The sequence below is a fragment of the Cavia porcellus genome, unplaced genomic scaffold (assembly GCF_034190915.1).
Source record: "Cavia porcellus strain 051 isolate PalLab524CR breed Dunkin Hartley unplaced genomic scaffold, mCavPor4.1 scaffold_22, whole genome shotgun sequence".
In the NCBI taxonomy this organism is placed as follows: domain Eukaryota; kingdom Metazoa; phylum Chordata; class Mammalia; order Rodentia; family Caviidae; genus Cavia; species Cavia porcellus.
The window spans coordinates 53067875-53094689 of NW_026947505.1; the positions used below are offsets into that span (position 1 = coordinate 53067875).

General features: G+C 35.2%; 1 protein-coding gene across 1 annotated transcript in view; it reads left to right on the top strand.

Moving 5' to 3' along the window:
- Cfap206 (cilia and flagella associated protein 206) overlaps positions 1–26815 on the top strand; it is a 46556-nt gene that overhangs the window by 8408 nt on the left and 11333 nt on the right. The window contains exons 7-11 of the mRNA XM_023564074.2: positions 317–525; positions 11011–11130; positions 12442–12640; positions 14560–14700; positions 18395–18588. Of these exons, the coding sequence (XP_023419842.1) occupies positions 317–525; positions 11011–11130; positions 12442–12640; positions 14560–14700; positions 18395–18588 (863 nt within the window). The remainder of the gene's footprint in view (positions 1–316; positions 526–11010; positions 11131–12441; positions 12641–14559; positions 14701–18394; positions 18589–26815) is intronic.

A 26815-nucleotide genomic window follows, 5' to 3' on the forward strand; every position in this document is an offset into this window, starting at 1 on the left:
ATTTTGGAGGCAAATGGTCCATCAGACATAATACCAAAGTCTATCTATTCTTTAAACTCTTTTATATTTTAGTGACAGAAGATAATATGCTTTAACTTTTGGTTATCATTCAGACAATCTTTTGCTTGAAGACGTTCTTTTTGGAGTCTTTTCATCATAGGGTGGGACGCATGAAACGTGGGACTCATTATTAAGTTGACTAGGGAAAAAATCTAACTCAAAATAATACTTAAAATATGAACCCCTCTGGGATTTTTTCACCCTAATTCTTCTTAGACTCCCTTATATCAGTCTCCTATTATGCCCTTACAAACAGTGCCAGCTATTCTTCATGAAGCAATCCCAGCCACCACTCAGTATATTGACTCTCAACTTCAGATTGCCCAAGACCTGTTGTATCGTTACACAGCCATCCTTGAGAAAGTAACAAAAAACCCACTCCTGGGTAAAGAACTTCAGCAGTACATGATAAAAGAAGCACTATATAATATGCGACAATATGAGATCTTCCTTCAGATCATCTTGGTGAGTTAATTCCATGAGATCTGGACTTTTTGTAGACTGCAATGTCTTTGCAACCTCACTAGTTAAGGTAGCAACTTCAGTAACTGCTCAATGTATATCACATCAGTAGGGCCAGAAATTAAAAACGAAAACAGGAAAGTTGGATTTTGACTTTAATGCAATTGTATTGGTAGAAATTGATTTTGTATTTGTTGGTTTTCTTTGGTACGTGATAGTATGTTATAACATGCTGCAGTCAGATAATGCTATGTCTGTATATGGAAGTGATATTGTAGGATTCAAGTGTCCTGACAACAGCAGATGTACAGGAGCATGTCTGGTTGTTTGTCTTGGCCCACACTGGCTGCCCACAGGAAGCAAGCATCCCAAGTGTCTGGCTGTTTCTCCTGGCCCATGCTGACTGCCTGCATGAAGCAAGCATCCTGTTGGTGGCAGGAATACAGGAGTGTTTCTGGTTGTTTTTCCTGGCTTATGCTGTCTTACTATCTGTTTTTAAACATAGAGTATATAAAGAAAGCCCTCAGACACGTGATGAAGGTGTTAAAGGCATTGTCTTCTTTTTTCCCCTCTTTGAGACAGGGTCTTGCTATGCAGTTCTGGCTGGTTTTGAACTCACTATGTAACCCAGACTGGCATTGAACTCACAATGATCATCCTGCCTCAGCCTCCCAAGTGCTGAGATTACAGCTGCACCAGAACTGTGTTTTATATAGTGAATGCCAAAGTTTTGAGTGATAGAATAGAAGGTGTTCTGTACTCCTGTTTTTCATAATTTGTATCTTAATGACTTGATGCTACTTTAATATATGTGGCCTATCCTCCCTCTTTACCTGGCTATGCAGAATAAAGAACTAACCATCCTGATCACAGGACATCATGGCAACAAACTAGGAGTAGTCCTTATAACTGTCCTACTATCTAATTTCTGTAAATCACTGTGATGGGTAGATGTTCCCTTAACATTGACTTCAGCAGTATGTAGCTACCCACTTACCAGGAGTGCTTCATAATCAATTTGTATTAAAGTGCAGTACTGGTCCACAGGAGTAGAAGCTCATTTTGCTTATAGTATGTTCATTTGTAGGGGATATTAAAAGAGGAAACCTTGAGAAAACATAATATGTACTATAAGGATGCTACAGTGGATGTCATTTATTGTACTTTTTTCTTCCAACTTTCAATTATGAGTCTTATTCAACCAAATTCAATTATGAGTCTTTTTTAAAAATCTTTTTATCAGTACTAGGGATTGAACTCAGGACCGCCTGTTTGCAAGGCAGGTGCTTATGCCACTGAGCTAAATCCCCAGCCCCGCAATTATGAGTCTTATTCAACCAACTCTAATCAGAGTTCCATGTCTCACAAGAGGAGAGAGAGAAAGTATAAAGTACAACTCAGAATGCCGACTCTGTATGTAGGCTCCAATCCTTACTTTGCCATCTTGGTGTCCCAGAGGAAACTGCTTAACTTTACTAAAGGGGAAATCAGCAATACTAAAATAATATTTTGCCAAGGACAAGTCAGTACCTATCAGTAACAACCATCAATGTGAGTGGTCTGCATTCACCAATCAAAAGAAATGGATTGGCAGAATGGCTTGAGAAACAAGATTCAATAATATGCTGCATATGAGAAACACATTTAACCCAAAAACTATGGACTCAAAATCAAAGGATATAAACCAATACTTCATGCAACAGGACCTCAGAAAAAGGAGGTAACTGTTTTATTTGCAAAGTGGATTTCAAAGCCAAGACTGATCAGAAGAGACAAAAAAGGCTACTACATCCTTGTTAAGGGAGCATTCCAAGACAAAGAAATAACAAAGAAATAACAATTAAAATACCAGTACACCCAACTATACAAAACAAATACCACCAGATATGAAAAGTCTAAGAAGCACTTGTGGTAGTATAGACCTCAATATTCCACTGTCACAAACACACAGATCAACTAGACAAAAAATCAACAAGATCTCTGAGCTGAACCAAACCTTTGAACAAACGGAATCAGCAGACGTTTACAAAATGTTCCACCCAACAACAACTGAATATACATTATTCACAGAAGCACATGAGAATTTCTCCAAAATAGACCTCATACTAAATCACAGAACATGCTGAAGTAAATCCAAAGTAACTGAAATTATCCTACGAATATTATAAGACCATAATGGAATGAAATTAGAAATCAATGGTGAAATAAAACACAAAAAAGTACCTAAACAGTTAGAAATCAAATAACCAATGGATCATAAATGAAATTGAAGAAAATATTATGTATTTTCTACAATTAAATGATAATGGCAGTACAACATCCTGTAACTTATGGGACACAATGAAAGCAGTCTTCTGAGGGGTATTTATAGCAGTGAAATCCACATCAGAAAACCAGACTGAGCACAAAATATAATACAATGTTGAATGTCAAGATTCTGGAAGAAAAGAGCAAGTCAAGCTCAAGCTTTTATGAAGAAGGAAATTATAAGGATTAGAAGAGAAATTAATGCAACCAAAACTTAGGAAAACAAGTATCAGTGCATTAAAGAGTTGGTTATTTGAAAGATTAAATAAAATACAGAAAATTTCAGCCAATCTTATCAAAAGAAGGGGGGAAATGACCCATATCCATGCAATTTGGAATGAAAAGGATGAAATCACAGTGGATCCTACAAAAATCTAGAAGATCATCACTACCTATTTTGCAGTAGAAAAGAATAAAATGGAAAATTCAAAAGAAATGGAGAGATTTCTAGATAAAAAATAAATTACCAAAGGTTAATTAAGAAGATATAAAATATCTAAATAATTCAGTATCAGTTAATGAAATTGAAGTAATTTTAAAAAATACCAACAACAAAAAAAGGCGGGTCCTGACACATTCATACAGAATTCTATAAGAACATTAGAGAAGAGCTAATGCTACTGTCTCTCAAACTCTTTAATAAAAATGAAAAACTCAGAGAAGAATCTAACCAAAAAAGAGAAATACAAGCCTATCTCTCTAATGAACATAGATGCAAAATTCTCAATAAAATTCTGGCAAACAGAATGGAGCAAATCATCAAACAGATAATATATCATGACCAAAGTCATTCCAGTAAAGCAGGGATGGTTCAACATATGCAATTAAATAAATGAAATACACCACATTAAAAGAACCAAGAATAAGCACCACATGATCATCTCAGTAGATATTGAAAAGGCCTTTAACAAAGTCTAAAAGCCATTCATGGTGAAATCCTACACAAAATTGAAATAGATGTTCTTGATCTCAATCTAATACAAGATATCTATGTCAGACCAACAGCTAACATCATACTAAATAGGTAACAGCTGAAAGATTTCACTCTAAATCCAGAAATAAACAGCAATGCCCACTACCATCACTCCTATTCAATATGGTTCTGGAAACATTAGCCAAAGTGAATAGACAAGAAAAAGAAATAAAAAGGATGAGGATAGGAAAGAAAGATGTTAAATTATTGTTATTTGCAGATGACATGATGCTCTACATAGAACACCCTAAAAACTCCACCAAAAGACTCCTAAAATTAATAAATAAATTCAATAACATACCAGGATACAAAGTCAACACTCAAAGATCAATAGCATTTCTGTACACATATAACAAACACACTAAGAAAAATTAAGGAAACAACACTTTTTGCAATAGCATTGAGAAAAATGCAATACTTAAGAATCAGTCTAATGAGGGAAGTGAAAGACATTTACATTGAAAACTGTAATATTCTGAAAAAGAGATTAAAGATATCAGAAAATGAAAAGATAACCCTTGTTCAATATAGTGTAAGTGTGGGCCATATGCCCACAACTGTTATACAGATTTAATGCAATCCCAATCAAAATACCAACAGCATCTCTCACAGAATTAGAGAAAACAATTCTAAAATTCATATGGGACCAGAAGAGATCCAGAATAGCAAAAGCAATTCTAGGCCACAAGGGGAAAACGGGGGGAATTACAATCCCTGAGTTGAAGTTATACTACAAAGCTACAGTGACAGAAACAGCATGCTACTGGCAAAAACAAGCAAACAAAAAACCAGACCTGATGATCAACGGAACAGAGTACAAGATGCAGAAACAACTCCATGTACACTCAGCTATCTTGTCTTCGACAAAGGAGCCAAACACCTTGATGCAAGAAAGATAGCCTCTTTATTAAATGGTGCTGGGAAAACTGGCTTTCCACATACTGAAGATTGAACTTAGACCCACATCTCTAAAATTGGAGTGGATAAAAGTTCTAAGTATAAAAACAGAAACGCTAAAACTTCTGGAAGGTAGACAGGTAAAACTCTTGAAAACTCAGGTGTTGTTATGAACAAAACTCTGATTGCACAGTAAATATTACAAAGAATCAACAACTGGGACCTCATCTTATTAAAAAGCTTTTTCACAGAAAAAGAAACCAACAGAGTGAAAAGACACCCCCCATGGCGTGGAAAAAATTTTAGCCAGCTGTCTCTCTGACAAAGAACTAATATCTAGAACATTTAAGGACTCAAAAAAAAATCAGACCCCCCAACATTTAAAGACCCAACCCAAATGTGTATTTGAGATGATTATATACTTCTCAGATGAAGTAGCACAAACAGCAAATAAATACATGAAAAAATATTTGACATCACTGATCATTTGATACAAATCAAAACAACACCAAGATTCCGTTTCACTCCAGAAACAATAGCCAGCATCAAGAAATCAGCCAATAACAAATGCTGGAGGGCCACTATTGGTGGGAGTGTAGACTGGTATAACCACTGTGGAAATCAGTGTGGAGATTCCTTAAAAATTAGGATTGTAGGTCCCATTTGACTGAGGTATGCCCCTTTTGGGCATCTTCCTGAAAGAATTAAAAACATACCACACTGACATTTGTACACCCAATGTTGATAGCAGCATAGTTTGCAATAGCTAAATCTTAGAAACAACCTTAATGCCTATCATTTGATGAATCAATAAAAAAGATTTTTTAGCATAATGAAGTACTTCTCAGCCATAAAGATAAACTGGATACATTTCTAGGTAAATGGATACACCTTGAAACCGAACTCTTAAGGGAAATAAATCAGGTACATATGTGTAAATAGCACATTGTTTCTCTGGTGTGAGACGCCAAAAGTGTAAATAATGACCAAAGAGTACAACAGGTATTGTGACATAGGAAGAAATTGTTCAAAAGCCAGGGGAAATAGGGAGGGCGGAGGGGGACAGGAGGAAGGGAAAAGGAAAAAAATAAACAATAAAAGAAGGATAAAATGCAAATACATCAAGATTTCTAAAGACAGCACCTCTCATTCAAATAATTATAAATGTATCTCAAATGGATGATGGAATTACCTTGAAGGAATGTGAAATTCATCTTCCTGAAAGAAATAAAAATATCATACCACAATGATACATGTTTATAGCAGCACAATTTATAATAGCTAAGTCTTGGAAGCAGTCCATATTCTCCTCAGCAGATGAATGGGTAAAGAAAATGTGGTGTTACTATACAATGGAGTATTTCTCTGCCATAAAAAGGATAAACTTGTGTCATTTGTAGGTAAATGGATGCAACTTGAGATCATAATTTTAAGTGAAACAAATAGGACATGCAAGTTTAAATATCACATTATTCCACCTGTGGGGGAAATCCTAAGAGTAAATGAAGAGCAAAACAGATGATATATATATATATATAGAACATGTTCAAATGGGAACGGGAACAAATGAGAGTGAAAGGGGAAGGGAAGGAAGGGAAAAGGGATTAAATACATAATAGAAGGAAAAATGGAAACAAAGCTTCTGTAAATGGAGAGGGGAATCAGGGTTAAAAAGACAAAATGGGAAAAGAAGAATTAAGACATACTATGTACAGGTACAAATTCCCAGATGAATGTGAGCACTGTGAATGGCAAATATGTGCTAAATTTTTTTTTTTAAAATGATGGTGACACATTTGTTATTACCATCATGACTGTCAGTGCTTTAGTAGAACGACTCATTGTACTTTGGCATGGAGCAGTTTTTCTGGAATCTTATTTCCAAGCTCCTTGTGGCTCATGTTATGGATTAAGTTAATTTTTCCATTGCAGCAGGCTTCATGGGTGCTTTATATTGACTTTTCTTAGACAGGATGAGTTTTCTTTACTGTCTGATTTTTTTTTTTTTTCTGCTGAGGCTTTATTTTTGTTGCTTTGTCGCTTTAACTATCCAACCCTTTCCTGGTAATCCGCCTTAGTCACAGTTAAGGGTAATGAGCACAGCCTGTATATTGGTTTAATCAATGTGGCCTCTAAGATATTAAATGTATTAGTTTATATCTAGTTGAGATTACTTACCTTGGTGGGTAATATTCCTATTATTTGAAGAGATACTAATATAAGAATTGAAGTATGATTTTGACTAAAGATTCTCTCTTGGCAGAGCTCCATTCAGGTTAAGAAAGCATTTTTAAAAATCCAGTGTAGCTTGACTAGTGAGTTGTGTCATTTTGTTCTAATCGGGCGTTTGTCTACTTCAGTGAACAAATGCATATGTCCTGAAAAAAAGAAAATATGATCACGCTTTTGTTGATTATCTTAGATAAGAGGTAAAATTCCACCTTCTGGGGCTATTTACATGCAAGAAAGTTCATGAGGAAAAAAACTGCTGATTGTTATTGTGCAAGAAAAAATTTTGCTTGACAGAACCCTTCCTAAAACCTGTAAGTCAAAGTTTTTGTAAAGTCAGCGCTCCCAACCCCATGCTTGCAAGACCTGTTCACAGATGAAGCAAAAAGCATCCTGAAATAAATAACGTGTACTTATTTTATTTATTTTTATTGCACATTTGAGACCTACCATCTTAATACTTTTAACAAGTCTAATCCTGGTGTTAACGGTCGGCCTCAGAGCTCATCCATCGCCGTTCCTGATCCCCTGCACCTGCTGATGAGCAGCTCCCCATTTCCTCTGCAAGTCCTTGGAAACCATCGTCTGCTTCTGTGGGCTGCATGTACTTGTTGAAGATTGTTCATGGAAGGAAGTATGAGAGACTTAAAATTTTTGTGTTTTTTTCATTTTTATTTTTCATTAGTACCTATTTGTGATACATGATTATATCTCTTGTGGGGAGTTGGTTCATGTACATTACACATCTTAATTTTTTTAAATATTCTTTCACTCCATTTCTTTCTCTCTCCATCTCTTGATCCCTTTCCAACATGAGAAAGTTCTACCTCCCTGCTTCCTGTTGTCTACCTATTATTCTGCTCTTGATTCATGTTTTGGTTTCTCATGTAAGAGACAATATTTAAATTTGTGTATCTTTTTTATTACATTATGGATAGGTACATATAGATTCAAGGCACATCGTTTTGCTGGCAAATGACTGCAGCTTATTCTTCTGTATAGCAGAGGAGTGCTATATTCTATATAAATACTATTTTCCTTATCCACTCATCTTTGGTGAACAAATAGGCTACTTCCAAGTTTTAGCTATTTTTTTCTCTCATTTCTTTTTGTCTCCTTTCCCTTCCCTTCATCCCCTCCATCTCTTATTCCCCTTTTCATGTGAAAAAGATTGGTCTACTCTTATGATTTATCCTTTATTTTGCTCTTTATTTATTTAGTTTTCTTCTGTAAATGAAAATATAAAATACTTAAACTTGTGTGTCTGATATATTTCACTTAGTATTGTGGTCACAGATGCATCCATTGTCTGTGAATGTCTCAAGTTTATCCTTTTCGTGGCACTGTTGTACTCCATTGTATGTAAATTCCACATTCTTTATCCATTCATCTGTTGATAGATGTGTAGGCTGTTTCCAACTTTTAGCAGTTATGAATTGTGTTGCTATAAATGTAAATATATATAGATCACTATAATATGCTGTCTTTAACTCTTTTGAGAAAATACCTTTTGTTAATTCTCCATACTAATTTCCATAGTAATTTTTACTAGTTTATATTCCCACATCAACAATGAAGAAAGGTTCCTGCTTTTTCATAAGCTTGCCAGCATTTGTTATTATTTGATCTCTTTATGACAGCCATTCTTTTTGGGGTAAGATGGAATCTTGGTGATATTTTAATTTGGCCAGAATTGTTGAGCACTTCTTCACATATTTCTTGGCCATCTGTGCTTCTTCTGAGAAGTATCCATTTCAGCTGCCCATTTTTAATTGGGTCTTTTATTTTGGGAGTTTAATTTTCTTGAATTCTTTCTGTTCTAGATATTACTCCTTTCCTGAGAAGCAGCTGGCCAAGTTTTAGATTGCCTCTTCATTTTTGTAGTTGCCTTTTTACTCTGTTGGTTGTTTCTTTTGTTGTGCAGAAGCTTCTGAATTTGGTATAATCCCATTTGTTGATTCCTGGTGCTATTTCCTGTGTAACCAGGATTGTGTTCAGAAATGCCTTTCCTGCCCCTAATGACATCAAAGTTTTATCTAACAAGGCATGATGAATTACACCTGTAATTCTAGCACTTGGGAGGCTAAGGCAGGAGGTTTGCTGTGAGTTCAAGCCCAGCATGGACTACATAGTGAGTTCAAGACCAACCTGGACTTCACAGCAGCATACTGTCTCAAAAAAATAAAAATAAAAATCTTTCACAAGGGAGGAAAAAGAGAGATGAAGAAGCATGGTGGTATCGCATGGTTTTTCCTAAACATTTACTAGTGCTATGATAGAAATTTTGAAGTGATATTATCACTAGAGGATTAACAGTACAAAGAACTGTACCTTTGCAAATAAATTCTTTTGGTAATTTGTAAATAGAATGAGGGTTCTAGATTACTGTCAGGAAACAAAATCCAACAGTATTGTGAATGCACCCTGGAAACCAGCTGGGAGACATGAGCTCTGAGATGTCTTCCATTACAGCTTTAAAAAGTATTGTGTCAAATGCCACTTCTTTGAAGAACACAGGATGATTTATTTCTATTTTTTTGTTATGTTGCACAAATCTAAAATGTTTTTAAAGACTGCATTTTAAACTTTAATTCCTAAAGCAAAACTCGCAAGAGTGGTTCAAGAAAGCTCAGTGAGGCAGAAAGAGGTTATTAGAAGATCTTACGAAATAGGAAAAAGATGTTCAAATGGGAAGGGGCTCTAGGTATGGGACAGGAAGGAAGGGAGAAGTAAAGAAAGCAAATAAAAAGAAAAATGGAAACAAAGCTTTTGTAAACAGAGGGGTGAGAGGGGTTGTAGGCAGGCAGGGAAAGAGAGAAAAAGAATCAAGATGTATTATGTACAATATAAATTCCATGTGACGAATGTTATATACATCTAAAATGTACCAATAAAATTAACTTTAAAGAAAGAAAGACCTATTAGACAGGAGAGATGTTATTATGTGGAAGAATGAAGAAAATGCTTAAGTAGCAGTGTTGATAAAATTCAAGCAAGACGCATGCTTTATTTATGAATAAAATTTTTTGTTAGGTGAACTACAGTAATATTTGATATCTCAAAAATCATTACCATTGGGTTAATTCATAATTCATTCATTTTTGTCATTTCAAAATCATGTAGTACTCAGATGTGGTGGTACGCATCTCTAATCCCTGCTAGTACTTAGGAGGCCAAGGCAGTGTTGCAAATTCAAGGCCAGCCCAGGCAACTTAGCAAGACCCACCGTATAAAAGGCATTTTTAAAATGACAAGGAATGAAGATGTAGCACTTGTTTATCGTGCTTGAAGCCCTAGGAGCACCTCCAGTACCGCCTCATGCCCGTGCTGGGTAAAGGCTGAGCTCTGTGTTCAGACGGTTTGGGCATAGAACTGGTAAACTTAGGTAATTTATAATTATTTCAAATTTAGCAATTATTTCCTGACTATTGTATCAAAAACGTATTGCTTTTCTTCTTTCCTTTCTGTCGTCTTCCCTCCTTCCTTCATGTCTTCTTCCTCTCTTCTCTGCCTTTCCCTTTTCTTCACACTGAATTGCATGCCTCAGCCCCGTTTTTCAAAAGTCAGACTTTCTACCCTGTCCGACCTGACTTCAACTTGCAGTTCTCCTGCCTCAGTCCCTCAGAGTGCCGTGGTTACGGGTGTGCACCACCACAGCGACTTTACTTTTAATGCTGTGATTTTTAACATTTGTCTGTCATTTATTAAATCTTGGAATCAAAATAGTTTTCAGAGGGAAACAAAATACTTTTCAGAGGAATACTTCATTAATTTTATCATTGAGGAATGGGAAAATAAACAGCAATACAACTGTACACACTGAATGCCTGGGAATTCATTTCTCAGGAATGCAATTAGATTTACAGAATAGCTACATCCATTTGAGAAAAATTACATCCATTGTATTTCAAAAGATTCATAGATTCCACGAATATTTACAACTGTGCAGATGCTATAAAGGACAGAGTCCATCCTGTCCCTGAGTTTACCTCAAAGGAAGGTGAGGAGCAGCAGGGATTAAAGCACACCTGGATCTTATAGTGAAATTATTAAAACATTAACACAAATTATGTTTTATCCAGTCAGATATACTTACTTGTGCTCAAGAAGTGGAAATGATGATGAAGCAGTTAGCAGCCCAACTGGAACAATTAAAACTGACTGTAAAATCGAAGACAGCTGTCCCAACATCACAAGTCTTTGTAAGTATTTGTCATCAGTTTTGACCTACTTAAAGCAAATTTCCTTGGGAGTCCTGTAAAAGTGGATTAGAAGTCCCTGTGATCATATTTAATTAGTAAATATATAACATTAATTTTACACAAATTTATGTTGTCCATTTTGGTTATTTTGTAGTGATAATCTGCTTTATGTTGAATGAAAGTATTCTCCTTCATAAGAAATTGAAATTCAAGGAAATGTCCACCTCAACTATGAGAACTTAACATCAGTATAGACTGTGGGAAAAGAAATAATCTATACCACAGGGCTGAAAATGCACTCATAGTTGCTAGTCAGAAATTTTCTCTAGTGAAAGAGGTGGGGAGGAGGGGTTGAAGAGGGCAGAGGACTGGGGAAAAAGTCATATCATGTGCAGTTACAAATTCTGTATGATGAATGTGATCATTATATCAAAAATGTACCCATAAAATTAGATTAGAAAAAAGAAATTTCCTCTGGCACACAGGTGATGTAACTTGTGACCTTTCTCAAAGGACAAATAATAAAATACTCATTTTGTTTACCATGCATAGACTTCGTCTTTTGATTATCAGCATCATTGTGTGGACAAACTTGGCAGCTCTTATCTGAGCAAGCAGATATAAAACATACAAGGAGTATTATACAGAGCATTGACACACTGATGATTTCATTCTCAGTATTTGGCTTTAAAAACCAAGAAACACTGATTTCCTTCTTTTTCTTTCTGTACGTTAGTGACCTTTATATTACGTAGGAAAAAATCTAAAATCTATAATTTGCATCTCACAAGACATGCCCTAAGATCTATCGCTATACTTTCTAGTTTCTCATGAAGCATTATTTGTCCCAATAAATGTACTATAATGATTCATATTTAGCTTTTTTTTTGTACTTAGTCTTTTCAAGTGAAGTGTTTTTTTTTTTGTTAGGTGATCAAATATGTTTGGCATTTTTCTAGTATAATTTGAGTAAAATAGAAAGCTTTGAAATAAAATATAAATCGATTTTCTCATAATTTATGAGTCAAATTTCTATGTATAGTATTGTCTAACTTGGAGTTTTTACTTAAGGAGGAATTAATTTTACAAATGACAATTGTATTATGTGTATATACACGTATTTTTTATTTTCTTGCTATGTAACCTCGGCTGGCCTTGAACTCAAGGTGATTCTCCTGCCTCAGCCTCCTGAGTGGTGGTATTATAGTCATGTACCATCATACCTGGGAAAACTGAATTTATTTTAAAGGGAGCAATGGTCTATACGTTTATCACACGGTTATATTTTGAGCATGTTTGTTTCTCCTCCAGCCCATCTTCATGGCCCTAGCCAATCTGTGGACCAGCTTTCAGGATGAAACTGTTTTGATTAGCATACTTAGTAATCTGACTACTCATCTTGAGCCATTCCTCGGTGCTCATGACATTCTCTTTCCTGAGAAAGTAATGCAAGATCTTCTTGATGACGTGACTGTGAAAACGGACGCAAGCAGAATACAAGAACAAATGGGTAATGAAAATTATTATTTGCTCTTGTTTTAAAAAATTATCTCTAGAAAGGCACTTTTGTTTCACATTTTTCATGTTATATCTTTCTGATAAAGTATTAAACATCTTTCTCAATTATGAAGTTTCAATGTTCACTACAGAAAATTTGGAAAACAAAAAATATATAAGCTAAGTATCTTACTATCCAGCAGTAGCCATTCCTAATATTACTTTTCATGTTTTGGTTAACAATGTTTTTTTTGTGTGTACATCTTTCTACTGCAGGATTAGTGATTTGATTATTGATATTTAGTAGAAAAAGAGATTCATCCTTGCTATGTTTGGTAAGAATAGAGCTCTGTTTCTTTCTTTCTTTTTTCTTTTTTTTTTTCTTTTGTCTTTTTTTGTTTTCGTTTTTATCGGTACCAGGGAATGAACTCACGACTGCCTGCTTGCAAGGCAGGTGCTTATGCCTCTGAGCTAAATCCCCAGCCCCAGAGCTCTGTTTCTTTATAGTGTTATTTATTAAATGTCTACCTCTGATTCAATTTGAGAATTTATAAACCAATTAGTTGTATCACTGTCAAATTAATTGAGCTATTTTATACCCTTCAAGAGATGAATTGCTTTTTTTTTAAGAAATTATGTCAATATCAGTAAACTTTTTACCTATTGGTCTCTTCTACCTTAAAGAATTTAAATTCATGAGAAATGGCAAAATAGGCTGTGGAGCTTGAATTAAGGTTTTTTCCCAGAAAACAAAATCATATGACATATGAATTTGTTTTCAAATTTCAAAACTGTAACAGTGGTTTCCTTCTGTAGATTAGAAATTACAAAAATTGAAATCAGAGAGTCAAAAGCATCCTTTCAGAAGTTGAAGTTTTCACTACTTATTTCAGTTTATTGAAATAGCACAGGCAGGAAATATGAAATGAAATTGAAAAGTTAAGTTCAACAGTGGCTATTAACCCAAACCTTGTTAGCAAGGTAGTTTACTTGCAAATTCTTACATTTAGATGCGTCATTTCCTACCATGTATCAACTCGTGCTTTATTCACTGAAACATCATTTGTTAAGTTACTCTCCTGTGAATTACAAGAGCCATTATTGTTCTGAAATAATTTAATTTGACCTCTCACATCTTACTATTGCTGGAGGCCTTGAGCATATTTGGAAAAATATATATTTTCTCCAAGTTATGCATTCATTGGTAATTGTAGCCACAAAGTCATTTATTTAGAGTGTTTGGCTTTAGAATGAGAAAGACTGACAAAGTCAAAAATCTCAGAGAATAATGTTTTACAAATGTGTTATTTGTATACAAATTCATTCAATTTGCTTATTACTGGAAGAACTTTTAAAAATATTAGGAACACGCATTGTTTACCTTGTTTTTAATATCAGGTGAGTGAGAGACATTTCCTTGGCTCTTTCTGCTTAGAACATTTTCTGTTTTAATATCTTGGTACATCCAATTCAAAGTATTTTATCATCCAGTATCTTATTAAGAGTGCCACTATATTGAAAGAAACTGGTCCATCTCTTCCATGGTCACATAGTAACCAGTGTCTTGTGCTCATCCCCCTAGAGTATTTAGTCTGTAGCAGGAATCAATACTTTCAGAAATGCTTTAGTAAGTTTTTCACTCAGGAAAAAACAAATTCTGGAATGGCCTCTCTTCTTGGGTTCTTTATTCTGAAGCAATGATCTACCTCCAAGTTTGTTCCGGCAAGTCATGTTTACCTTGGACTGTCACAAGTTTATTTGTACTTGTTTGCATGAATAACCCTTCTGATAGATCTGGTTTTATATCAAATCTTTGTCAGGAAGAATACAAAGCAATAAGAAAGGAATGTTTCTAATGAGCTACTGCTGATTTAGTCAGGAAAGTTAATCTCACTGAATAGGAGGGTTTTTTTCTGTTCTCTTTCATTTTAGATTATAAAGTCCGTGCATCAGATTTCAAAAAACTCGAATGGCTTTTCCCAGAAACAACAGCAAATTTTGATAAACTGTTAATTCAGTATCGGGGATTTTGTGGTTACACATTTGCTACAACTGATGGTCTTCTTCTTCCAGGTACATTATTTGAAACAGTATTTCTCCCACTTCCCTAATTTTTCCCTCTGTATGGAGTCATTTTCCCTTGCTTGCTCAGACTGTAAAACTTTATGGAATCAGGTGGTAAACTAGGAAGGAAATCCAGAGATGATCCAGACACTGTGTTCTAGAGGTGCTCACAGTATAACCTGCAGATTGACATGGAGAATACATTATAAGCAGTAAGTAATGAAATGTGCGTGAATCTGAAATGCTTGGGAGGAGAAATGTTTCAGAGTTTGGATTTTTTTTAAATTTTGAGATATTTTCATATACATAATGAGGTATCTTGGGAATGAGACCCAAATCTAAATACAGAATTTATATTTCCTGAATATCACACATATTGCCAGAGATAATTTTATACAATTATTTTAGTGTGTCTGTGTTTTGACTTGTGCGAAGTGTCACATGAAGTTGGGCATGAAACTTCCAACTTGTAGTATCAGATCAGGCTCAGAAAGTTTCAGATTTTGGAACCCCTTCCTGTGAGCCGGCAGCAGCCATGTGTCCTAGAAAGAGAACCAAAAAGCCAACCCCTCCCGGTGAGTTAGCAGCAGTGGTGGGCTGCGCCAAACCCTTCCAGGGAGCCCATGACAGCCTGCATCCTGAACAGAGAACCAAGAAGAAGCTGACTCCTTCCTGTGAGCCAGAGGCAGATGTGGGACAGGTTAACCACTTCCTGTGAGCCAGCTGGGGCATGGGCTGCGAGACAAAAAGTGCGGACCCTCCCAGCCACTGCTCTCAGCAACCCGCTGACTTGGAGAAACACAGGCTGAGGTGACAGCCACTCAAGTAAAAAAACAAAACAAGACAAAACAACTTAATGCCTGTATTGTCTGATTGACTTTGTAGGCTTACAGCTGGTAGTCTGAGTATCTATTTAGAAGATAACAATATACAATATAGTGATATGGGGGATTTCCTTCTGAAGGTGGTTGCTATTATTAATTTCCTATTATCTTGTTTTAAAGTCCTAAATAATTTTCATTGTTTTGTTCTGTTTTACTTGTTTTTTTTTTGGGGGGGGTTGATTTTACTATATCTGATGGCATGGGCAGCTATTTCAAAGATACTATGATAGCCATTGTTGATTTCTTGTTACCTTGTTTTGAAGTCCTGTATCACTTTCATTGTTTTGTTTTGATTGGCTTTATTTTGTTCCGTTTTATTCTCCTTTTAAAAAGTTTTGGATTTTGGAGCATTTCAGATTTCAGATTTTGGCCTTTCAGATTACATACATTCAACCTATATTACAATATACATGTATGTCATAGTATTACAGAAAGGGGATGACTCAATACCTAATAAAGTATTCCAGACTACTATAGTATTGATAAAAGTAATCATGTTCCAAAGTAATTACTAAGTAAAGCAGTAATTATTTGACTGATATGCTTACTTAAAAATACTTTTTGTCATTTTATAAATACATAAGTCAAGATTTATGTCTAGGTTAGATTCTTCTAAGGAAATAGCCAATAAATATTTTCTATCCAGTAAATTTTCTCTATAATGTATAGGTTATTGCAGTATCTCCAAAACAAAGAGTAAGTCAGACACTGAAGAGAAATAAATTATTATCCAGAAAACGTTGTGTAAATTGGAAATATAAGAAGGATGCTAGAGTTAGAAGGAAAAAGTTTGAAAAAATTATTTCTTGTTTATACCAGTAACTTCTTCCTTCATTTTCTTTTTTATTTATTTTCTGTGTTACTGATTTTAACAGCTGCTTTTTTAACTAAAAAGAATTATTGGAATTGTATGCATACATACTGTAAAGGCACACAAGTTGGCTCATTTTTTATAATAGTTCCTTTTTATAGTGAGAGTGACAAAAAGCTTACAGTGGGGAACTGAGATAATAGAATTCTGAGGTTCTTATGTGTTAGTCAACATCTTGTTACTGTGAGAAAATATCTGATACAAGCAGCTTAAAAGAGGAAAGGTTTACTGTAGCAGATGGTTTTAGAGATTACAGTCTATGGTTGGCTGGCTCCAAGGGAGAAATACCGTGGCAGAAAGGCATCACAGAGGAATTCTACCCACTTCGCAGCAGTCAGGAAGCAGAGAAAGGAAAGAGCTGGGGTCAAAATCTACCCTTTGAGTTTAGGCCATCTGCTCCCTCGTGTCCTACTCTTACAGCTGGGCTCAGCCTCCTAACAGTCCATTCAGTGCCCTCATTTCAGTCACTTCCAAAAGGCCCATCTGTGATATATGAGCCTTTCGGAAGTCATTAATGATCCAAATCATAATCACTGACCCTGGGGAGAAAAAAATTAAGAGTCTGTGCAAAAAAAAGAAGAATGGAGTGCATGCCACTTCTTGCTTTCCTTTCTTCTTCTCTCCCTGCTTTTCTTTCTTTTCTTTTGAAACCAAGAAAACACACAGAAAGACACGCCTATAGGGTGATGACAGAGGGCACGATGTGGTTGGAAAGGCCGTGGGCTTGCATTCAGGAAAGCCTGGTTTTAAGTCCCAGTTTGTTCCACTGATGAACAAGACTGCCTTCAGCAAAGCTCCCGCCTTCTATGGACCTCAGTTCACCCTTAGAGAAAGTACCAGCACCAGGCAGGAGGCCTGTATGGTCCCTTCCATCGTCCACCACCTATTGTTCTAAGAATAGGGAGAAACAGGAAAGTAGAACTATGGGTTTTAGACTGCTCTCCGAATAAGCGAGTCCTGCCCGCCTCAGTTCTGTTTACTGCATTATTTCTGGGCAGCAGAAACCTTCATCAGCTCTCCTTCCATTCGGGGGCATACAGCACAGGGCTTAAAGCCCAAGGTGACTCTGGCTTTCCCCAGCATGCTTTTCAGATGGTGTCCCTGACTTCATGGCCACCACTCCGCTCCTGGTTTGCACGGCTCTAGCAGCACTGGCTTTGCTGTTCTTGAACATTCTGAGACTGCTTTTACTGCTGGGCCTTTGGACTTGCAGTTTTCTCTACATGTGTTTGATTTGCTCTTTCTTCCTTCCTCCCCACCCTTCTCCCTCCATTCTACCTATAGCATCGGTCACTCTTTGGCTTCTGATGTATTTGTGATTTGATAAGAACAGGAACTTTGTTTTCCTGTGTCTACTTGATGCCAAGAACTCTTTCAATAAATACTTGTTACACAAATTAAACAGTAAATGAACAATACAGTATTACTGTGTATAATACAATTTCTGTAAATTGGGGATATTTTGTAATCTATGGTCAATGTCAAATCTTTTTATAATGGAAAATATTTTATAACATGTAAATTTGATTTTGGAAAAGATGTTTGATCATTGATAATTCTCACAGAGTTATTTTAAAAATAATCCTTTATGGACCATTTTGGCTTTGTTGCAGTGCTTGTTAAAAATAATCCTTTAATAGTTTAGCTTAAGTAGATTTTTTAAAAAGTCTGCCAGATGTCTAAGTTATAGTTCATAGAGAATCTTTAAATATCTTTCATCTAGATAGTGGAAAGTGTTTTATACACAATGTATTTTAAGATCGTACTTTAAAATAAAAATTTTAACAATCTTTTCACATAAAATATCATTTAATAAAATGCATCATTTATGAAAACATAGTTGATAAGTTAAAAATAGAGGACATAGGGAATGGTTTTATAGATATATTGTAAACATAGAATTACTTAATATTTTATACCTAATTCAGTTATTTTTCTTGATTTTCAGGAAATCCAACAATTGGAATTTTGAAATATAAAGAAAAGTATTACACTTTCAGTACCAGAGATGCTGCATACTCATTTGCAGAAAATCCTGAAAATTATATTGATTTAATTAAAGAAAAAGCCAAAAAAAATGCAGAGTTGATTCAGCTTCTGGAACTTCATCAACAGTTTGAAACACTGATTCCATGTTCTCAGGTAAAGAGGTCCATGTGAAGAATGTATGACCTTTAAAATATATTGTATTTAAAGGTTGTATGTTTTTAAGAATAATTCCCAAATCCAGGCAGAGGTAAGAATAGATGATGGGTTGGGGCTACAGCTCAGTAGCACCAGCGCCTGCCTGGCAAGCATGAGGTTAAGAGCTCGATTCCCAGTACGAAAAATAAAAAATAAAACAAACAAAAAAACCAATAAATGACTTTTCACAGGTTATCTGAAAAGAATTCACATCTGAAGATGGAAACCACAAAGAATAATGAAAACAAAATGTGGATTCAAACTGATAAATTAACAAGATTAAGACTTGAAAGAGAAGCCTGTAGTTGAATAATTAAAGCTACAGTGTTTTCGTATCTAAAATTAGGGGTGCTCAGCACAGGTAACACAGATGGTAACTCAATATCAGAGTCGCAAAACAATTTACCAGGTTTAAGTCACAGTAGACTAAAATACCACAAAATGGATCTGAAACTGTGTTTCTTGTATGTCTGTGCCTGTTCCTTAATTTATTCATCAGACATTTAATAAGCCAGTTTCTACATGGCAGAAATTATTCTTGGCATATGGAAATTAGCAGTGAACAAAGTTTAAAACTCTACCTGCACAGAATTCATCCTATTGCTGTATGATCTTGTTTCTTCCACTGTATCTTTGTCATTGTTCACTTTTTATTTGATCCTTCAGGCTCTCCTCTTTTACTGAGTTCTTCTTTTAAAATATGCAAAACATTTTGAAATACACAGTTTAAAATGCTTATTGTTTGCTCTTTTTAAAAAAAAATCAACATTTTAACTATGAATTAAGTGGGCTTTGAGACCACTGATCTAAGCAGTACTTAGAAAGTGAGTTGACATGCTGGCAACGTGAACACAAGGGTGTTCTGCGCACAGGGGTGGGCAGATCAGAAATAAGCTAAAAACTAAATCATCTGGGGACAGGTAGGAGATACAGTGCTCAGGCCCTGGATCGCTCAGGTCAGGCCCTGGATAGTTTGGACAGCTGTGAGAGCGAATGGACTCCTTATGTTTGTTTATTTTTATTAGTAGAGGTTTGCAGCACTATTTTCGAGTCGGGTAATGCTAGCTTCCAGGAATGACTTTGGAAGTACATCTTCCTTTTCAGCTTAATTAAAGATTTTGAGGAGTATTGGCATTAGATGTTCCCTGGAGTTCTTATAGAATTCAGCAGTGAATCCATCGGTTCCTAATCATTTCTTAGGTAGAAAGTTATTATTGCTTCCTTGTTATTGCCTATTACTGGGCTAGTTAGGGTTTTTAAGTCTTCTTGGTTGGGTTTTTGTCATTTATATATATACACAGGAATCTCTTCATTTCTTCTGAGTGCTCCAATCCATTGGCATGAAAGTTTGTGAAGTACTTACTAATAATCTTCTGGATTATTAGTGTCCTTTAAAACAGAGCAAGTCCAAGTAGATAACCTAATGATGCACCTCAGGGTCCTAGAGAAACAAGAACAATCCAAATCCAGAACTTGTGTAAGGAAGCAAATTAGTAAAATAAGAGCAGCAATCAATGAAATTTGGGCTAAGAAAACAATACAAAGAATCATTTAATTGAATTCTGAATACTTTTGGGGCTTATATTTTGATGTCCCCCCAAGCCTCACACTTTCACAGGCGGGGTTATTTGCAACTGGCTGTCTCTAGGGCACGTAAGACTGGTGAGTGGTGCTAAATTATATCCTGGGATGTAAACTGGAGTTGCATTAATTGGAATTAGCACGTCCTGGGTGCGGTTAGTGAAAGCCTCACCTGGGTGTGGGCCACACCAATCAGGGGAGAGAGGAGGCATGCCGCTCTGCTTTCTGCCCCCTGCCTTCTCCCTGCCGTAAACTATTGGTCCTCTATGACATCCACTTGTGCTGCCCTGCCGTGGGGCCAGCAAATATGGACTGAACTCTCTGCAAACTGTGAGCTGAAATATACCTTTCTTCCTTTATCATGTGGGTATTGGTATTTTGTCTCAGCAATGAGAAAACTAACTAAGATATACGTTGTTTCAATTATTTTTGCTTTGTAACACAGTTATCCCTTGATATCTGTGGAGACTGGTTCCTGAACCCTAAGATACAGAAATCTGTAGATTTTCAAGTTCCTTATATAAAATAGTACAGTATTTGTATATAGCTTACACATGTCCTTCTATATATTTAAATCACTCACAGATTATTTATGACACATAATGCAGATATATTATGTTACCTAGGGAATGATGACAAGAAAAACATCTGCCTGTTCAATACAGACATGTTTTTTCCCCAAATTATTTTTGCTCTACAGTTGGTTGAGTCTTTGGGTGCACTGACAGGGAGAGCCAGCTACATATTTGATTATATGTCTGATAAAGAAGCTCTTCTCTATGCCTTTATTTTTCCAAACTGCCTATGTAAATTTCTCAGTAGATTCATGATATACTGCCAAAAGCCTTCTTGGAATATAAATTGGGATTGAATTAAATTAAGCAATGAGAAATTTACATATTTATTATTTTTAATTGCACCATTTATAAATATACCATTTGCCTAGTATTCTCTATAATTAGTTCATTATGCCTTAACACAACTTCATGGTTTTAGGGATATTTTATTCTTCACTTATAAAAGAGTTATTAAGATGGCTTTTAAAAACATATCAATTCTGATCCTATGAAAACTATGAAGCTAAAAAGAAAAACTACTTGTGACAGAAATGTCTATCTGTAACCTACATTTCTAACATATTTTATAAGGCAAAGCACATATGAAATGTATCTCTATCACAAACTAACTATAAGCAAACACCTGTTTATACAGTGCCTATAGCAAGAAAACAATCTATGTTTTGGTTTAAGTCATCAAAAAAATTATTTTGGATTTTTGAGATAGAATCTCACTATGCGGATCAGTTGGTCTTGCATTTACTTTGCAGCCCAAGCTGACCTGAAACTCTTGGAAATACTCCTGCTCAGCCTCCCAAGTTCTGATAGGTATGCACCATCATGCCCAGCAAGAAAAAGAAACTTTTTTTGCTATGATGTGTTTGCCATACATATTACTCACATTCATTAGGGAATTTGTACCTATATATAGTATCTTGATTTGTCCCTTTTCTCCTGATTCCACTCCTCCCCCATTTGCAGAAGCATTGGTCCATGTTTTTACTTGCATTCTTTTCTTCAATCTCTTTGCCTTTCCTTCCCTTCCCCTTATCCTTCCTTTGTTCCCGTTCCCATTTGAACATGTTCTTCCTACTTCCAAGATCTCTTTTCCATTTTGTACCTCCCTTGGGGTTTCTCACAAAATAGAAACACTGTGATATTTAAACTAATGTGTCTATTTATTTCACTTAAAATTGTGATTTCAAGGTTTACCTACAAATGAATCAAGTTTATCCCTCTTAATGGCAGAGAAATACTCCACTGTTTGTTAATACCACATTTTCTTTATCCATTCATCTTCTGATGAGTATGTGGAGTGTATCAAAGATTTAGCTATTATAAATTGTGGTGCTGTAAACATAGGCTTGCATGCATCATTGTGGCATGATGCTTTCAGTTCTTTCAGGAAGATGCCTAAAAGGGTAATAGCTAGGTCAGTGCAAACTCTTTTTAGTTTTTTGAAAAATCTGCATATTGATTTCTTTATTGGTTGTACTAGTTAATACTCCCCCTCCATCAAAGGAAAAGAGTTCTTGTTTCTTCACAGCCTCACCAGCATTTGTTATTGGTTGACTTCTTGATAGCAGTTGTTCTTTCTGGAGTGAGATATGGATCTTGGTGTTGTTTTGATTTGTACTTCTAGAATGACAAGTGATGTTGAATAGTTTTTTCATGTATTTATTTGCTGTTTGTACTTCATCTGAGAAGTGTCTGTTCATTTCAGATACACATTTTTGGATTGGGTCTTTAAATTTGAGGGGTCTGATTTCTTGGGTTCTTTGTATGTTCTAGATATTAGACTTCTGTATGAGGAGTAGCTGGTAAATTTTTTCCCACTCTGTGGATTATCTCTTCACTCTGTTGATGATTTCTTTTGCTGTGAAAAAGCTTTTTAATATGATGAGGTCTAACATTAATTCTTTGTAATATTTCCTGTGCAACTGGAGTATTGTTCATAAAATCTTTGCATACACCTGAGTCTTCAAGAGTTTTACCTATTTATCTTCCAGAAGATTAAATGTTTTCTGTTTTTATAGTTAGATCTTTGATCCATTCCAACTTTAGTTTAGTGCATGGTGAGAGATGTGGGTCAGGTTCAATTTTCAGCATGTGGAAAGCTGGTTTTCCCAGCACTATTTATTCAAGAGTCTCTCTTTCTTGCCTTGAAGGTGTTTGTCTGCTTTGTCAAAGATAAGATAACTGAATGTACATAGAATTATCTCTACCTCTTCTGTTCCACTGATCATCAAGTCTGTTTTTTTTGTTTTTGCTTTATATTGTGTTTGTGTCGTGCTGTTTCAATTGCTGTAGCTTTGTAGTATAACTTCACCTCGGGGATTGTGAGGTGAAGTTTGCTTTGGCTTGCTGTTGTTGCCCAGGATTGCTTTTGTTATTCTGGGTCTCTTTTGGTTCTATATATGACTTTTAGGATTGTTTCCACTAATTCTGTGAGGAGCGCTGTTGGTATTTGATTGTCAGTCTGTATAACAGTTTTGGAAGTATGGCCATTTTCACTATATCATTTCTGCAAGTCCAAGAACAGAGGATATTTTCTGATATTCCCTTTAGTTGCCTTTTTCACAGCACTGTAGTTTCCACATAAAGTTTGTTTCCTTCCATCATTAGGTTGATTCCTAAGTATTTCATTTTTCTTCATCCTATTTTGAAAAGTATTGTTTTCCTAATTTCTGTCTCAGTGAGTTTATTTGTATATAAGAATCCTTTGGATTTTTGAGTGTTGACTTTGTATGTTGCTATGCTACTGTATTTGGCTATTAATTCTACACATTTTTGGTAGTGCTTTTGGGGTTTCTATGTAGAGTATCATGTCATTTGCAAATGCTGATAACTTCTTTTCCTTTTCATATTAATTTTACTTATTTCTCTTACCTAATTGCTCTGGCTAATGTTTACACAACTGTATTGTATTGAACAGAAGTGCTGGTAGTGGACATCCTTGTCTTGTTCCTGAATTTACAGGGAAATTGAGTTTTTGACCATTAGTATGATGTTGGATGGTGGTTTGCCATAGATGGCTTTTACCAGATTAATAAAGACATTCTATTCCAATTTTGGGTAAGGTTTTTGTTATGAATGGGTGTTGGGCCTTGTCAGATTATTTTTCTGTGTATCTTTGAACTTAAGAGACTAGACTAATATCACTCTGAAAAGTGAATATTAGTATTGCTAGATTTTATATCATAATGTTACAGAATTAACATTGGGTTTCTTAGTGTCTCTTCTTCAGAGTATCTGTTCATTACATCGTGTATTATATAATTTGTTCCCATAAATAGTTTAAAAATTCTTCCCATGTGTGAATTTCTACTTATATATCTATCTTCTCTGTATTACAGGGAAAAACAGCTCAGATGCCCATTTTTGGATTGGATCCTTAACTTTTGGGGTCTGATTTTTCACAATTCTTTATATGTTTTAGACAGAAGTCCTTTGTCTGAGGGACAGTTCACTAAAATTTTTTCCCAGTTTGTGGGTTTTCTTTTCACTATGCTAGAGATTTCTTTTGACGTGCAGAAACTTTTTAAAAGGAGTGATCCCAGTTGTTGATTCTGGGAAGTATTTCCCATGTTGTTTGATTCCTGTTCATGAATTATCTACCTACCTCTGTGTCTTCAAGGCTTTTACCCAACTTGTCTTCCAACAGATTTAGTGTTTCTGTTTTAATATTCAGATCTTTGATCCATTTAGATTTTAATTTAGTACATGGTGATAGACATAGGTCTGGTCTTAGTTTTCGGCATATGGAAACAAGTTTTTCCAACACCATTTATTAAACAGACTGTCGTTCTTCCAGTGAACATATCTGGTCCCTTTATAAAAGATAAGGTGGTTTGTAGTTGTGGTTGTATCTTCTAACCTATTCCATTGATTTCGGCTCTGTTTATATTCCAGTACCATGTTGAGTTTACTACAGTTGCTATGTAGTATAACTTCAAGTCAGGGATTGTGATGCCTCCTGCCTTGCCTTTGCTTCTTAGGACTGTCTTTGCTATTTTAGGTTTCTTCTGGTTCCAGATGAATTTTGGGAGTGATTTCTCAAGATCTATGAGGTATATTGATGGTATTTTCATTGGGATTGCATTGAATCTGTATAACAGTTTTGGGAGAATGGCCATTTTCACAATAGTTATTCTTCCTATCCATGAGCAAGGGACGTCTTTCCATTTTTCTGAGATCATCTTCAGTTTCTTTTTTCAGTGTATTATAATTTTCCCTATATAAATCTTTCACATCTTTCATGAGAATATTTCCTAAATATTTTATTTTTTGGTTGCTAGTGTGAAGGGTGTGGCTTCTCTTATTTTTCTCTCTGTGATTTTGTTGTTAGTGTACAGAAATGCTATTCATTTTTGTGTATTGATCTTGTGTCCAACTACACTGCTGAATATATTTATTATATCTAGGAGTCTTTCAATGGAGTTTTGGGGATTTTCTATGTAGAGTATCATATCATCTGCAAATAATGATAATTTAACTTCTTCTTTTCCTGTCTTTACCCCTTTTATTTCTCTCTTGTCTAATTGCTCTGGCTAGTATTTCCAGTGCTATATTAAATACAAGTGCTGATAAGGGACATCATTGTTTTGTGCCTGATTTTAAGGTAAAGGCCTTCAGTTTATGGCCATTTAGGATGATACTAGCTGTTGGTTTTGTCATAGATGGCCTTTATCATATTGAGGTAAAGACCATCTATTCCAATTTTCTGTAAGGTTCTTATCATGAATGAATATTGGACCTTATCAAAAGTTTCTTTTGCATCTATTGAAATGATCATATGATTCTTACTTTTGGCTTTATTGATATGGTGGATTACATTTATTGATTTTATGTATGTTGAACCATCCCTGCATGCCCGGAATGAATCCCACTTGGTCATAGTGTATAATCTTCTTTAGGGTTTTTTGCATTTTATTTGCCAATATTTTATTGAGGATTTTTGCATCTGTGTTCATTAGGGAGATTGGCCTGTAGTTCTTTTTTTTTTTAGTTGGGTCTTTCTCAGATTTTGGTACTAGAGTAATATTTGCTTCCAGGAATGACTTGGGAAGGATTGCTTCCCTTTCAATTTCGTTGAAGAGTTTGAGGAGTGTCGGCATTAAGTCTTCTTTGTATTTCTTATAGAAATCTGTAGTGAATCCATCTGGACCTGTGCTCTTCTTTGTAGGTAGAGACTTAATTACATTATCAATTTCATTAATAGAAAATGGGTTATTCAGTAGTTTTACATCTTCTTGACCTAGCTTAGGTACTTCATATGTTTCTAGGCATCTGTCTATTTCTTCTGTATTATCAAGCCTATGAGAGTAGAGGTTTTTGAAATAGGTGTTGATGATATTCTGTATTTCTACAGAATCTGTAGTGATTTTGCCTTTTTCATTCCTTATTGCATGAATTTGAGCTTTTTCTTCCCTTTTTAAAATAAGGTTGGCTAGCGGCTTATCAATTTTATTCATTCTTTCAAAAAACCAACTCTTTTTTTTTTTAAAGAGCATAATTGAATTTTTTTAAATTTATTTAAGGAGAAAAGAAAAGAAAGAAAAAAAACAGTGAAGGGGTACAAGTTATACAGATTTACAGAAGAAAAAAATGCACAGTAGGAAATCACTAGTTAATGGATTACATATTGCCATCTTAGAAATAATTGTTCAAGTCACAAAATTAAAGCTTGTAGAGTGGACATTCCAACAATGATATTGCAAACAGTTCTGTTCAATGATCCAATAAAACTCTGTGATATCATTTTCTATCTTATACATTTAAATATACATGCAGTTATATAGTTTAGAGCACTTTCTTTTCCTCTCTTTTGTACAGTGACTATTACACATTTTGGGTTTCATTGCTCCCACGGTTCTTATTGCTTTTTTGGAAGAGAGTAAAACCAAATGTGACATAACAGAACAGAATCGGTCAAGTCAAAAGGGTGGACATAATAGATAATATAAAAACATAATACAAGGTGATCAACAATGGTTACCATAATGCCTCCCGCTATTTCTAATAGAATTGCCTATATCATTAGTTGT